General features: G+C 32.2%; 2 protein-coding genes across 3 annotated transcripts; both read right to left on the reverse strand.

The window, feature by feature from the left end:
- Positions 1-637: 637 nt before the first annotated feature.
- On the reverse strand, positions 638-3,740 carry LOC108462953 (uncharacterized). Its single transcript, XM_017762871.2, has 3 exons — positions 3,411-3,740; positions 1,952-2,117; positions 638-1,077 (listed from the first exon to the last, which is right to left on the reverse strand). The coding sequence occupies exons 1-3, from the start codon at positions 3,520-3,522 to the stop codon at positions 822-824; spliced, it is 534 nt and encodes a 177-aa protein (XP_017618360.1). The 5' UTR covers positions 3,523-3,740; the 3' UTR covers positions 638-821.
- A 1,294-nt stretch (positions 3,741-5,034) lies between these two features.
- Positions 5,035-8,821, reverse strand: LOC108464525 (E3 ubiquitin-protein ligase RING1-like). 2 transcript variants are annotated; one of them, XR_008277457.1, is made up of 3 exons: positions 7,553-8,821; positions 6,674-6,816; positions 5,035-5,425 (listed from the first exon to the last, which is right to left on the reverse strand). XR_008277457.1 is itself a non-coding variant. In XM_017764872.2 (2 exons), the coding sequence occupies exon 1, from the start codon at positions 8,575-8,577 to the stop codon at positions 7,558-7,560; it is 1,020 nt and encodes a 339-aa protein (XP_017620361.1). In that variant the 5' UTR covers positions 8,578-8,810; the 3' UTR covers positions 5,035-5,425; positions 7,553-7,557. The 2 variants fall into 2 exon arrangements, 1 of the variants encoding a protein (XP_017620361.1); XM_017764872.2 differs by lacking the exon at positions 6,674-6,816 and having other exon boundaries at positions 7,553-8,810.
- Positions 8,822-15,778: the final 6,957 nt, after the last annotated feature.

The following is a 15,778-nucleotide window of genomic DNA, read 5'->3' on the forward strand; positions in this document are numbered from 1 at the left end:
CTATCAAATTGGTAATCCTGATGAATATTTCTCAATGAAGAAATTAAGAAATGTTCAAAATTTAAGAAAAAAACTCTAGATAAATTAGATTTTGTTGGTATAAAAGGTTGGACTTTCCATTTTTGCGTACATTATAGTTCACAAATTAGAGAGATGAATTGCTTTGATTTCAATGCTAATTGGGGCTTTATTGACGGTAAAAATATGTGGTAGGTCATCATATTATACAGACTTTTGAAATTAACCTTTTCACTACTTATATTATTACAAAAAATCAAACAAGGCACAAAATTGATTTGGACATTAAATCATGCAGCAATTACTAATCCAAGTATTTGTCTCAACTTTGGAGTGCAGATCTTAACTTTGTTTCTAAGTAACCCTCGTTAGGTTGGTTACATCAACTAATTAAAACAAACCTAAACAAGGTTTACCTATCAATTGAGCACATCAGGAAAGTTTTGGATGATTACCTTTTAATGATCATACCAAATTGTAGCTGGATCAAATAAAAATTACATGTTCAGATCAATTCTGGTGATTTCGAGTTACATATTCAGATTGTTTATTGTTAAAAGTATTTCCTAATTCGGAAAAGTTCAAGTTTAAATTATTGAATTTTATAAAAAAAATCAAATTAGATCAAAGCTCGAATGATTTAACTATTGGTTTCGGATCAGCGTCGAGAACAACCATATATACCAAAGGGAAAAATAATAATATATTGGCTGCGACAATCACTTGGTAATTCCATTACTAAGAAGCATGAAAACTGAACTATCACCGAACTATTTTGGTAGCTTGAGCAGCAGGTCTAAGACTCAAGACTCACTTGGAAGAACATTGAAAAAGTGATATACCTCATCTTCATCAATGACACCGACCTCCGTTGCGCAGACCGAACAGTGGACCGACTTGAATGTTTCCCCACTGGCAGCAGCAACTGCTTCACCCTCAACAGTTTCTCTTCTTCGCTTGCCTCTTTTTGGTTTTACCCTTTCTTGCCTGACTTTTCCGTCTTCAATCTTGCAGTTCGCAACAAAAATCGCCCTGTATTGTGTCACATATTTTTCATGCCTGCAAAACCCCGATTAAGCTTAGCTTAATGGCAAGAAGAAATGCACGTTTCAACTGCATCACAGATTTCTTGATAATGCTACAAAGAAGAATAGAGTCTCTAAATCACAGTAAAAGGATATTATGCTACATGTAGCCATTACATAAACAAAACTACATAAAAGCTGCAAAGTAATTATTCTCTCAAACCAAAAAGAACCATAACTTGATGCAAGGAAGAAATAGCTTGAGGTCGTATCTTATTGCCAGAAGTTATATCACCGGAAGTTAGCTTTAGCGCCTGTTTGAGCTTGGTGTCACTTGACTTAGCTATACTTTGTAGAAAAGTACATAAAAACCAAACTACAAAATAAACAACATATACTTATCAAATTATATTAGTAATTTGATCTTTTTCATTTAAATAAGATTATTTTCCTCATATATCCACTCTTCTATTTTCACTCTTGGTATATTCAGTTATTTAACATTTTTCATCATCTTTTACATTTTTTATTCGAAATATCTTATTTTCATTATATGTTATATATAGTTTTTCACTCAGAGAGTGAGTGTACATGTGACTGTGCGGTAAGATAACATTACACCATCAAGACAAGCCAAATTTCAATTTGGCTCGACATCTTTACAATACGTCCATTTCTTTTCCCGATACTATCATACACAAATCACAATTGTTAAGAAAATGTTCGATTCAGACTTAAAAGAACTTGCAATAACGGAATAGTGACACATAATGATAGGACAATGACATGAAAACTGATATGCTTGATGTACCTAGACAATATTCAAAGACCAATGTCTGATCCAATGTGTATCTTGGTTTTCCAATGACTTGCATATTGCCAAAAACGGAGAGATTAAATGTACGTACCGTTGACACTCAAGGCAAAGGGTGGTAAAACAAGCAGGACAGCTTAGCACGGCATCAGAAACACAACCTTTCCTCTTACTTTGGACCCATAATTCATCTTTGTCGTCAAGGTTCGGGTCATAGAATTCTGGTTTGATCGAATAGTCTATCTCATCATCGTCAGAAACTGAAAATGCACACAGCACAATCAACAATTCCGATTAGATTTTATGGAAGGACCAGATATTAATATGCAGATGGACAGTTCCACAACAACTCATATTCATCATGTATGCTATAAAAGAAAATTTATTTGTTCTTTCTTCAATAACAAAACTGAAAGAATAGCTGCTTCATATTATTGCCACTTCTTACAAAACCAAATATATTAATGAATTTAGGTAAAAACACCTCTCCTACCCTTTTCAATTTTAATATTAAGCAAATTGGCCCCTCTCAAAAAATCGAAGCAATCCAGTCCTTGTAATTTCGAAAGTGAGCAACCAAGGAAAATTAATCACGACATTAATGTTTTTCATCAATTATATATAATTTTAATTGGTATAATAACAAATAAGCCCTCAATATTTACATATTTTGTCAATTTGGTCTAGATTCTAAAAAGCTTTATCTGAAAAAAGTATAAAAATTAAAAAGAATATATAAAACTTTAGCTTCAAAAATATATAAAAGAGACAGGATATGTAAACTTTGAAGGCTAAATTTGTTGCTATACCAATCAAAATTATCTAAAATAGACAGAAAAACATTAACATTAAGTGATTTTTTTGAGAGGAACCAATTTACCCAATATCGAAATTGAGAGGGATTGGAGAGGTGTTTTTACCTAGAATGTATAATTGGCTAAATACTTCACAGGCCATTGTACTATAGATTGAAAACTAAATTACTCTATATCCTATAAAAAGGCAAATATTGAACCTGACTAAATCTAGAGTCAAGTTGGGTTGAGCTCCTAAACGAAAGACAAAACGCTACCAGCATTATTTCCTCCTTTCACAAGATTCAAACTAGAGACTTCTTGATTACGGGTACCAAGTACTCGGATCCAACAAACGTTGGTTGGTACCCTTAAATGTTAAACAATACCAACTTGTCATGTTTCAAGATAGCATGGAAAAGACTAATGCTTGGCAAGGTCTCTAGTTTGAATCATGTAAAGGGAAAACAGCATTGGAAGAATTTGCCCCTGAAATAGCATCCCGCATAGCTCGAATTCGAATTTAGTCGAGATCCTTGAAGCCAAAGAGAAAAATAGCATGGAAACGGGGGATAACCAAAATCAATATTTCTAAATACTGGAATTTAACTAATATATATAATTAGCCAACAAATCGCAACCAAACTACGAGAAATTCACTAAGAGGGCTAAATTCTCTACTGGAGTTTCAATTATATATGGTAGAGAAGCCAGTGAAGATTAAAGGAGAATAAAAGGACTAAGAGAAGAAAAAACTACTGGTTTGCTGGGAATTGGTGGGGGAATCCATTTTTGATGTTGTGGTGTCTTCTTCCATCTCCGATACTTGATTGCTACTGCAAGTGGTGGTTTTTGTCTTCTCCGTTTCCATTATTTCGTGGGTGCCCGCACTTTTTTGTTTTGCCGGAAACTGAAAAAAATTAAAAAAAAGAACCGCTTACACCGCCAAGCTCACAACGAACGACGCCAGTACTGAGGGTTTAATCTGTTGCTTAACGAGCTTGACTTGGACGGCCCATTTTTCACTTATGAATGGGCCAACACCATTGAGTCCATGCCTGTACAAAATGATTCAGTCATTCTAATCAAAATAAGGAGAGATCATAATCTCTCCTTACCACATCATTTATAGTCCCTATTAATTAAAAATAACATCATCTTTTTTTTACATCACATATATAGTTAGTAAGAAGAGATAACGTGAAAAAAAGATAAAATATTTATTTTTAATTGGTTGAGATCATAAATAATATGTTAAGAACCCTTAAAATAATTTTTCGTAAATAATTCACTTTACATTATATATATATATTTTAGCTGAGACCCTTCAATGATTCGATAATCGTATTTAACTTCGATTAAATTTAAAATTGAGCTAAATTAAATCTCTAAATAAACAAAAAAAAAAAAAAACTTACTTAAAGAATTATCCAATTCCTTATCATTTAACTTAATGCCAACCTAATATTTCCATCGTTGATCAGTCAAAATACCAATGAGTTGTTTTGAAGTTAAGGTCACGAAGGCTTTAATATTTCAAATTTAAGTCTTAGTAAATTATGTATATATTCTTTTTAGATTTATTTTAATTTAACTCACACAGACTCTATCTAAATTTATATAATATATCCTAGTTACTTAGAATTTCTCCATTCACATACATCAAAATATAATTAAACTTTGTAATAATTAATTTTAATTTTAGTGATTCAAATTGTATTTATAAATTTTTTCCAAAAATAAATACATTAGTTACATAAAAATCAGACTGAAGATATAATAGTAATACAAATAAAGAATTTCAATTTTCCAAGAAATAGTTTTTAGTACTTTTAATTTCAAAAGTAGTTAACAAAAGTATAAAAGACCATCTTACCTCGAAATTTTTAATATACAAGAAATTTATCTTAAAATATAATTATTTCGTCCCATAAATACAATTGGAAGTATTGACTAAAACTTGGATTGCATATGGAGTTTGCTCATATTTAAGCTTCGACGATGGCCAAGTTTAGTCAAACTATAATAATTAAATTATTGGAAATGCTCAATATAAATATACATGTTATAAACATAAACTAAGAAAATCAGATTTATATCATATTGATAAAAATATATCCCTTCAACATTAAATTTTCCTTTTACATCAAACAAATACTTGGTTACAAAATGTGTAAAATTAATTTACTTTTACACATTAGATAAAGAAAACTATTTGGCATATTATCACACAAGCAAGATTGACAGGGTGTCATGTAGGTATAGGATATAGTACAAAAACATTAAGAAAATGAGATAATGACAATTTAAAAAAAAAAAATTACTTGAAACTTTGTATCAATCAAATATCTCTATGTCTCAAACATATCAATAAAAATATTACTTTTAAAATATATATTTAATGATTGAAAATTATTATTCTCTACATTGAAACATATGCTACATGCATGTTGTCTTTCTACATTACTTTGGAACCTTTTGTTCATTTTCACACTCTAGTAGTTTGCAAATTTGAGCAAAAGGACCAAAGAATCTATACAACAAACAATGTATGGAAGTCTAATTGAATCCCACATGCAACAAACAAAGCGAATTCAGATATACATATAATACCAGCAAATGGCAAAAACTAATATTTTCTTAAAATGTAACCACTCTAATCTTAGTTCTCCATGTTTAATTTAAAACATACCCCGCTTTCCAGACATCCAAAGAGGTCGATCTATTACCACGTCTCATGATAGAAATGCCTGATATTTTGCAGCACTTCAAGGCTGCCAAAAATCAAATCCAAGTTAGGGTATATTCAAATTGACCATGAAAATGCATATAAAAGTAAATTTGAATGCAACTACTACTACTACACCATGCAAACATAGGTTCTATAGGGGAGGAGGGAAGCTCTGATTTGTGTATATCACAATTTTACTTGATGAATCAAGAAACAATAGGTTCTGTAAGTACAATGTTATTTCCAACTCCAACGCTTAAATAACAAAACCACACTTCTATATCACCTTTCCACCAAGCATGAAGGTCTTCATGAATAACATTTGTCTTAATAGCAGAAAAAATTTACTTTCTATAGACTGAATCCGCTAAATACACAAATTTTTTAACCAAGTACCATAGAAAACAAGTGTAGAAGGAGACAGTTCTATTAATAGCAAGTACTGTGGAATGATTGCAGCATAAATTCTTTATCAAAAAACAAATTTCAACATTTTAATCAATTTTAAAATGTGGCCTTTCACCTTTCTTGGTTGGTATAGAATGATCCTAAACCTACAAGAGATCCATTGCAGCCTAAAATTTTAATAACTATAACATTCAACCTCATTACAACGTTAGAGTTAGCTACTTAGGGATGATTGATGCACTGAGAGGTAAAATTATCAAGTAAACATGGATTAAAAAAAAGTCAACTCCACCATGGATATTTGTATTTTTACATCCAGATCGATTCATTTACCGATATTTCAACAGGATTTAAGATATGTTCAGATTGAGTTCGCCAGTATGTTAATGCAAGAAAAGCCACATGCAGAACTAAAAGTGAATAATCAAAGCTACTTGCCCTTCCAAGTATCAAGATGTCCACAACAATTTGCCAGATTTGCACAGAAGAAAAATATAATCGCTTAAGAACCTAGGCTACTAGGACCACAAGTTTATTCAAACTGCCTTTTAAAGGAACAAGCTTAAGATTGAAATATTGAACAACACCACATACACAACCTAGACATTACATGACCAGCAGAACTTGCCCGGAGATTCTTCCACAATATATGATTTTAGTGTCACAAATTATATATTGGATGTACACAAGTAACATATCTTTCAAGTTTTTTATTTCTCACACTCAGCCACCACCCCTTTTCTCTTGCAACTTATTTACATACCTTTCTAGTTATATATTGGATGTCCCAACCTAAATAAGGTTAGAGTTAACTTTTTCTCTTATGTTGAATAGTTGCCTAAATAAGTAATAAGAATTCCATAAGAAAATCACATGGTCCTACAATTTTCTGTTCTTCAAAATATTTCAGAAAACATGTCTTGATTCAGCTACCCCATCTTTCAATGCCCCTGTGAATTTCACTTTACCGAAAACTCCAGCTTACTATTCAATCTTTATGTAAGATTAGTTCCCACCACCTTAAGCCTGAAAGATTGACCACCAAGCCGTTCACAGTTAACAGCAGTTAACTACATAGTTGCAAGCATTTAAGTTCAGAAAACAAACCACTTATAATACCTCCAAAATCAATGTAGCAAGTATCCATATAAAGAATTAAAAAACCTAACAGGAGTGTCGAATACAAAAAATGCACCCTCAACCAAACTTGGCAAAACCATTAGGGACCTTAAGTGGTAACTGTCATGCAGTGGAAAGTAAATTATTAAAAAGACCCTTCTGTTATCACTGTAATTTATGGTTTTCATAATAGCAGCTAAGATACAGTGAATATTTAAAAAGAGCCTTGATCTCAAACTTCATAACTACACTCCTATTATAGAGATAATTACCAAGCTTTATGTATTAATGAGTGCATAAAATGAAATACTAATAATCTAAGTTCTTGCTCGAGCTTAGTTAACCTAAAAGAATGCATATATTTGATTGCTTCGACTATTACTTTTCGATCAAATTCACATAAATGACACCTATGATTTGTTAGCAAATGCTGCCAGGCCCTAAGACCTTCAAACCCTCAAAGGGCACAATCATATGGAAGAAAATTTGATGATCATGCTCATCATACATGGTAGATGGTACACAAGAAATTAAACTAAAACCCAGAATTTCAACAACCGCAAATTGAAAGGCAACACATATAAAAGGGAATATGCGATAGATATAGTTGTTAAAGAAGGCAAAGAAATAAAAAAGAACTTACAGTTTTCAATCCAAATCTTCTTGCCTGGTCTGCGGATTATCACCTGATCCTGATCCTGAACCCGACCCACGAGCCCGAAACGGCCAGGGCAGCGATATCCTAAAACTCCTCTCCGCCGTCCGATTATCCCCCGACCTCTGCTCATTATCACCGCCACTACTATCGCCGTCATTACCTCCACCAGTAGCCTGCGCCCCACGAACCCTCCTCTCATAATCAGGATCATCGGTAGGCAGCTCGTGACGACAAACAGGGCAGGAATTATGCAATTCCAGCCACGGAAGTATGCAGTCCTTGTGATAAAGATGCTTACAGGGCATTTGCTTCGCTTCAGCCCCTTGCTCGAACTCGTCCATACAAACCGCGCACTGGTTGAACTCCGAATTCAAGTTATTCTTCGCTATCTTCACCGAAGGCAGCGCGTCGATGGCCGATTTCGATGCTGGTGGGGTCCCATACCGGTTCGGATCGTTCTCAGCCAGTTGCTGGATCAGTTGTTCGAGGCCCGGTCCGATGAAATAATCCCCAATGTTCGCTGGAAGCCGAAAACCCGGCTCGGACGGATTATTCTGGATCACGAATTCGATTTGGGCTCCTCTTGAACGGAGATCGTTGAGATGGTTTTGGATGAAGGTAAATGGATCGAAAGCGAATGGGTCACCCCGGCCTGACCGGGTCGACCCGAATAAGTTAGGGTTATGAAGGTCAATTGAAGCAGGAGACGGCGAAGAACTCGTCGTTGAAGAAGAGGAAGGGAAAAGGAGCGGGAGCAAGGAAGAGAACGGATCCGATACCGACAAAAAGGGTTCGGATAACGGGTTTGAGTTCGGATTCGGGTTTTCAAAGCTAGGGTTTTCGTATTCTTCGAGGAACCCTTCGTTGCATAGAGGACAAGAAGGGTCAGCGGAAGGGTAGATTGTTACGGTGACGGTACGGTTACATTGGTAGCAAAAGAAAGGCTTGTTGGTCGCGCCGTCGGTGTTAGCGTCGCCGCCGCCACCGTGGACGCTGGCGTCGAACGACATGTTTTCAGGTCTTAGATGGTTTCAACGGGACAGCCAGAGAAATGAATTTTGCTTTCGATGTTTTTAATATATATATTGTTCTATTTGGAAAAATAATGTACGGTAATCTGAGAGGAGAATTTTATAATTAATTTATTTTGAATTTGATAAAAAATAGTTAATATTAAAAAAAAAAAACCCTCAAAATAACCATAAAAGAAATGTTAATTGCAATTTTCCATTTTCCGTGGAGGCTTCTCGAAGGCTACCTACCAATCTTAATTAATAAATTAATTGAAGGATTTATTTAGACTTTCTATGATCCGGGATAAGGTGGAGAGTGGGTTTATGTCTCCTCCTCCATTTTTTATTTTATTTTTAGGTTAATATTTGATATATTAATTATATATTCTTTTTATTTTGATTTTATTTTATGAATTTTGAATTTAATTTATTTAAAATTTTAATACCTAAATTTAATTAAAAACTTCCTCGAAATATTACATAAACTGTTTCATTTTATATTAATTGTAAAATTAAATAAAATACATATTATAAGAATAATATAAAAGTAGTTTATTTATAATTTTAAAATTGATCTCTTTTGAAAAAAATTAAATAAAGAGCTTTTTAAATCAAATATTAATTTTAAATTAAGATTTTAATTCAAGTCATTCTCACTTTTGAAAAATATTTTTTTATTTCCTATTAAATTTTGTCTAAGATAAATTTTTTTCTAAAGCATTTCACAATGATAATAGACATTTTTTCCAATAATTTTCAACTTTAATAATAAATTGGAGTTGTTGTTTTTTTTAAATAAAAATAAAAATGCTAAATTATTTTCAAAATGTTTTAATAAAAATAAAGGATTATTAAGGAAATAGTTGATATGAGGTTTGAGTAAGCACAAATATAAAAAACGTGTTGATATTTCTAAAGCATTGCATGAATGGAATGGGTAACCTATGAAGGATTGACGAGTCATAGTTTTTCTTGTGCCGGTTTTTACCAGCAACGCGTTTGATTATATATCGGAATATGTATTCTTTTTCCTGGAGAGTCCGAATTTGTGTGGAATGTATTGAGAAATGAAAATAAATACAAACTTTACGTCCAAAATAATATATAATAAATAATAAAATATATTATTAAAGTTAATTAATAATTTCATATGTATAATATTAAAATAAAAATTTAATATAAAGTTTTGGTTTAATGGTAAATTTAAGTTTTATTAATATATTTAGAGTGAGTTCAAATTCAATCATGTATAAATTTTTATTAATTTTTAAAAAATCAAAATTAAAAATCAAAAATACCTTTAATAATATAATTTATTTTAATTACAGAAGGATGTTTTTCATAATTTCTCTGATTGAGTTGGTGTACAACTAATTTATAACACCAACTCAATCAATGACTTAAATAATAATATAGATAAATGAAACTAAATCAAGATAAAATTCGCTGAGAAAAAAACAAGAAATACTAACGGTCAACGAAATGAAATGAAAAAAAAATGACTGAAAAAGTGTATTTTATGCATTCTTGTTAACGATTGTTTTACTTTTGGTCATCCGTTGTTAGTTTGAATTAGGTAATATTAAATAAAATTTAATTTTAATAACTTATTTCCTTTATTTAGAAATAATTTTATTACTTTAAAAAATTTATTTAAGAAAAACATAAGTTTTACATGAAATTGAGTTGATAGTATTTTCAAAACCATCTAATAATTGGATTTCGATGTAATTGTTTATAATTGGTAGTTCTCACCGAATTGAGAATAACTCAAATCCAATTACACTTCCGATTCTTAATGTGAGAATTAGAGTAATTACATAGATAATTTATACTCAAATCTAATTTAAAAATATTTTTATACAAATTATAAAATTATATTATAAGCATGACATGTATGAGTACTTGAGATAGTTATGACAAAAATTTTCTTATGTTATAAATTCTAAAAATTATATTATAAATATAACTTGTGTATTTTATAAAGTTATAACAAAAATTATTTGAACCCTAAAATATTTCTAAATTTATGTCTAAAAGTTTATTATAAAATTAATTTATATGCTATAAAAATTTTATAAAATATTTATTTATAAAAAATTATAGATATAACTTATTTATGTGTCTATGCTATATATTATAAAATAATATACCTATTCATAAAAAAATATAATTTTATCATAATTTATTTATAAAAATAACTTTTAAAAGTAATGACAAAAAATATTATTTATAAGAAGTGTTATGAAAGTTTTGGACAATTTATAAAACCTCTTTTTATAAAGGTTAAATATTACAAATTTTATATTATTTTGACTTAATTTACTTATTATGAAAAGGGATATAACCTATCATAAGTTTTTATCTAAATTAAGTTTATATAAGTTTTATAATTAAAGCTACCGCTATTTGCATTGTAAACCTAAATATTATAAGGTCGATGCTTATTATGCCAATAGAAAATGTTTTCTTACACCATATAATAGGGTATGATACTATTTGAGAGAATAGTTCCAAACACAAGTACCAAAAACAACTTGCGATTTATTTAGTTTGATACATTCAAGACTTTAGAATGTGGTTGAGAAGATATTTTTTGTTCTAAAAAATATTTATCATATTAACAATATCACCTTAGTATGACATAAAAAAGGTGGATTGTACTAGTATGTTACATATTTTATAACTTCAATCATAAGTGGAATTGTGATAATCCATATATTTCGAATAATACATGGAAGAAGGAGATATTCATAATCTTAATGATGCATATTTAAATTCAGATGATGATGAACTTGATCAAGGATTAATAGATGATGATAAGAAGCATGTGATAAACATTAAAAGTTTAATAACCCAACAGATATCTTGTAACATTCTAAACCCGACCTAAACGTTATGACCAGATCTGGAGATGTTACTACATATTATTTAAAAATTCAGGATTCATTTGACTTGTAAAGCATTTCTAGTTCTTGTTACAGAAAGTTCAAGTTTGTTTGGAGAAAATACCTTACTTAAATATTTTGATAAATTTGTCGATTATTTACTTGTAAAATATTTACATTGCAACGGAAAAATCTTAGTTGAGTCCAGTTTTGAAAAACGCAATTTGTTATTGAAAAAATAAAATTCAACGTTTTGCAATTTTAATCTTAATCAACCAAAATCGTTAAGACAAATAAAAACAGAAAATATAACCCAAACAACAATCCCAAAAGTTTGCAAATAGTCCAAAACTGATTAGACCAAAATAAAATGGCCATACAAAATAAAACAGAAAAGTTAAGAAAAAGTTAAAAATTTTGAAAACAAGGGACACACAGCCATATGGCCAGGCCGTGTGTCACAGGCCAGACCGTGTGGATATTCTAAGTCCAGACACACAACCGTGTCCTAGCTCGTATGCTCGTCCATGTGGATATTCGAAATAATGACACACGGTCGTGTCGCGGACCATGTGCCAGCCCGTGTGTACATTCAATGTTTGGTCACACGGCCATATTGCAAGCTGTGTGCCAGACTGTGTTCGAAACTGTTTTGAAACACATGGCAGTGTTGCAGGCCATTTGTACCCTATACCTGAAAATGTTAAGACACACGACGTGTGACAACCTGTGTCTCAGGCAGTGTGTACCAAAATTTGATTCCAGAACAAGGTATAATTCACACCTATCTTAGGTAACAAACTAAGCATACAACATCTTTTATAAACACCACCAAAAACACTTCCAAACCAAGTAAAACAAGTCAAATTCATACAATTTATGTGCCCAACCAATGTGCCCTCATTGACACCACATTTAAATCATCAATTACAAGCAAAAATTTCATTAATCCTATACTTAACCAATACGTCATTCAAAGGCACCTCACACCAAGATTAATCATTGAAATAACCAAGTTAAAGAGCATATGGCACTAACTACAATTTCCACTCTCAAACATCCACCATAATAACCAAATATAACCATTTCACCAAATTGACATTGCACATAACATTTACCAGTTCACATCAACAATTATACACATCCAAAAGAGTTAAACTTATCAAACATGTTTATTTCATTCATATCTATATACAAACATTTGTTTCAAGGCAAAACACATCTCAAAAATTATATAACATTCAATATAAGTATCTTACACTAAGTTTAACCAGACTATTACTTAAAATGTCATTATCCTAGGTACATGCTAAGACACAAAAAGGAAAACGTCACCAACATTGAATTCGAGATTTGTCGTTGGATGCTGAGTTGATAGTCAAAATATAGGTACTTAACTTGCACACAAAAGAATGATCAAATACTGAATAAATTTCTTAACCCAAAGAACTACATATGTGCTTAATAATCCATCAATTCAACTATCAATCTCGTAATGGTTATTACCACATAGTGTACCATAAATTCTTCATGAACAATTCATATACAATTCAAGCCATATCTTATTTACCAACCATCTTCAAGGAATCGATTAAACATTATTAATATTGACCAACCTATTATTGGTACTCGATACCTGATGGATAAATTGTGACAAGTTTTGTGCCCAACACTAGTCAGTTAAATCGACAGTAAATGTGCACTGCACTAGTAAAATAAATTGACAAAGATTTGCGCCCAGCGCTAGTCAGATAACTATGATTTCAATTGTGTGCCCAACATTAGTCGGATAAACCAACAGTAATTTGCGCCCTACTCTAGTCGGATAAACTGGCGAGATCGAATGTGTGCCTAGCATTAGTCAGATAAACTAATAGAGATTTGCGCCCTGCGCTAGTCGAATAAACCGGCGAGATTGAATGTGTGCTTAGCACTAGTCGGATAAACTGACAATTACATACTTAATTGCATACTCCACAAATATCTTATTTCACAACTCAATATTTGCATATATATATATATATATATAAATGTAATTAAGATATCAAAGTATTAATTAAAAATTTTAAAGTAAATACATAGAGCTCAAGTTGAAGACTACGAACTTACCTTCGCAATAGCTATCGGTATTCGATAATGATTATTCAACAGCTTTTCCCTTCCACGATTATCGACCGATCTACTTATTTCTTGATCTAATTTTAACAATTCAATCCAATTAATCCCAACCAAAACCTTTAATAATTTAATTCATATAATCAATTCATTAGTACTATTTTACATATTAACTCTAAACTTCTACTTTTATTCACATTAGTCCCAAAAATCGATACTTTCAATTTAACATGAATTTACCCTATCCATGCTTAACCGAATTTTCCTAGAGTCCTTATAGGATTTCTTATTTCTCAATTAAACCTCCAATTTCGTGATTTTTTATAAATTAGATTCTAATGCACAATTTCATAATTTGATTTTACAAAACAATCTTATTTCACTACCAACCTTAAAATCTATCAAAACAACAACAAAAGCTTAAATTCCTCTACAATGGAAACTTCCATAAATCTCAACAATTCTAAAAATTTGAACATGGGCAGATTTGTAGCACCCCAAACCCGGCCCAGAAGTTATGGCCGGATCTGGCATGCCACATCAAAAACGTTAAAAAAAAATTTTCCATTCTAAGTCTAGAAAATCGTACTTGATGTTCAAAAGATTAATTCATTAAGGGTTAAAGTGAATGGAAGCTGTGCACCAGGTAGGAAACCGGAAAAGAGGTGGTGAGTCCATCGGACTGCTTAAGTACCAAGCTTCCTTCGGATCCAATCCTAGACATGCATACCGCCATTGCCACACCTTAACGTTATGGATATTTCTAGGAAACCGATTTGATTAAGTCATTTTTAGGAAAAGTGATTAATTTTGGAAAATACTTTCATTGCGGAAGCTTTGCTTGTTGTCGTGTTATTTTGAAATCAACTGTTGTTTTTGAAAATGCGCCCTAAAGCTATCCAGTTTCAACAGTTAAAATAAGTAATACCTATCTTAGTAATACATATTAAAACCATCAAAAATAAATAAGCGGCCTTATTACATTTAAAAGCCCAAAACCTCAAACGTAATTAAAAGGATGTCCAGTTCACGGAAGAAAATCAAACTTTCGAGCGGGTGGCCACTCCGAATTCCCTCACGACTCAAGCCCACTATGGTTGGGGATTTCTGCGTGGATGAAAATAAAAGGGTGAGTTTGGGAAACTCGTGTGTAAGGAAAACCCATTCAAAGCCCAAGTCAGCTCAAGCCCATTGGGCCTAAGCCCATTCAGTAACAGTGGTCTGGGCGAGCCCTTTTCATTTACAATAAACCGGGCCTTAGCCCTTATTCAGATAATCAGTATGGCCCATAGGCCCATTTCAAAATACATGCAACATCAGTAAACATATGCAAGCCCATTTGGGAGACTACTCAACCCACCAACCACTACACTCCACCCGTACCAGCCATACACTCCATGTGGGGATAGCTCAACCCACCCAGCCCAACACTCCACAGTTGCAAACATTCTTTGCTCGATTATCGATAAATTGAGGCAAAGCCTCCAGTACGTGGACAAGCCATTTTCAGTACTTCCTCCGTCAATATCCCAGTCCCATGCATTAGATAATAACAACATGGCATGTAGCAAATAACAACAGTCAAACATGCATTTAGGTCAATTTAATCCTAGGGGTATTTCGATAATTTATCTACTAGGGGTAAAACTATAAATTTTCCACTTTTAAAGGTATTTCAGTAATTTATCTATTTTAGGGTTTTTCATGCATATTCTTACCTTTCACGTACTAACAGAATCACTACCGAGGGTTCTTATCGAATTGGGCCCGTTGGCTCATCATTCCAATTTTGGCCCATTAAGCCCAAAAATATCGAGGGCACATAAATCATGCACTTTGCAGTCCAAACATTACAGCTTACCAAAAACATTAATCGATTTACCTCACGAGCATTCGCACACTCGCAAATCTACAAAATACCAGTTTTCGGCATTTCGGCTTTTCGGCTTTTGCCGATCTAGACTAAGAAAGAGGGTGTTAGTTACACACCTGTTTGCGACGATATGCTGACGAGATCCACACACGAACCGCCTACAATTGGATTACTAACACGTTAATCTAACTATTCAAATACGAACTACGTATTAATCCCTTACAATATTCGGCCAACCACACCTACAGATCATAGTAAGCTTATAAGAAATCAATAAGCAACCCATTAACAAATTTTTGTCAATGTTTACCACATAATCATA

Source organism: Gossypium arboreum, chromosome 13 (genome assembly GCF_025698485.1).
Source record: "Gossypium arboreum isolate Shixiya-1 chromosome 13, ASM2569848v2, whole genome shotgun sequence".
In the NCBI taxonomy this organism is placed as follows: domain Eukaryota; kingdom Viridiplantae; phylum Streptophyta; class Magnoliopsida; order Malvales; family Malvaceae; genus Gossypium; species Gossypium arboreum.

What these genes read in the sequence shown, in the direction of transcription:
- LOC108462953 (XM_017762871.2), bottom strand. Translation starts at nt 3,522, where the DNA reads ATGGAAACGGAGAAGACAAAAACCACCACTTGCAGTAGCAATCAAGTA. An exon ending in CACCAATTCCCAGCAAACCA is followed by an intron (nt 2,118 to 3,410) that starts GTAGTTTTTTCT and finishes GTGCATTTTCAG; the next exon opens with TTTCTGACGATGATGAGATA. An exon ending in CTTTGCCTTGAGTGTCAACG is followed by an intron (nt 1,078 to 1,951) that starts GTACGTACATTT and finishes GGGGTTTTGCAG; the next exon opens with GCATGAAAAATATGTGACAC.
- LOC108464525 (XM_017764872.2), bottom strand. Translation starts at nt 8,577, where the DNA reads ATGTCGTTCGACGCCAGCGTCCACGGTGGCGGCGGCGACGCTAACACC.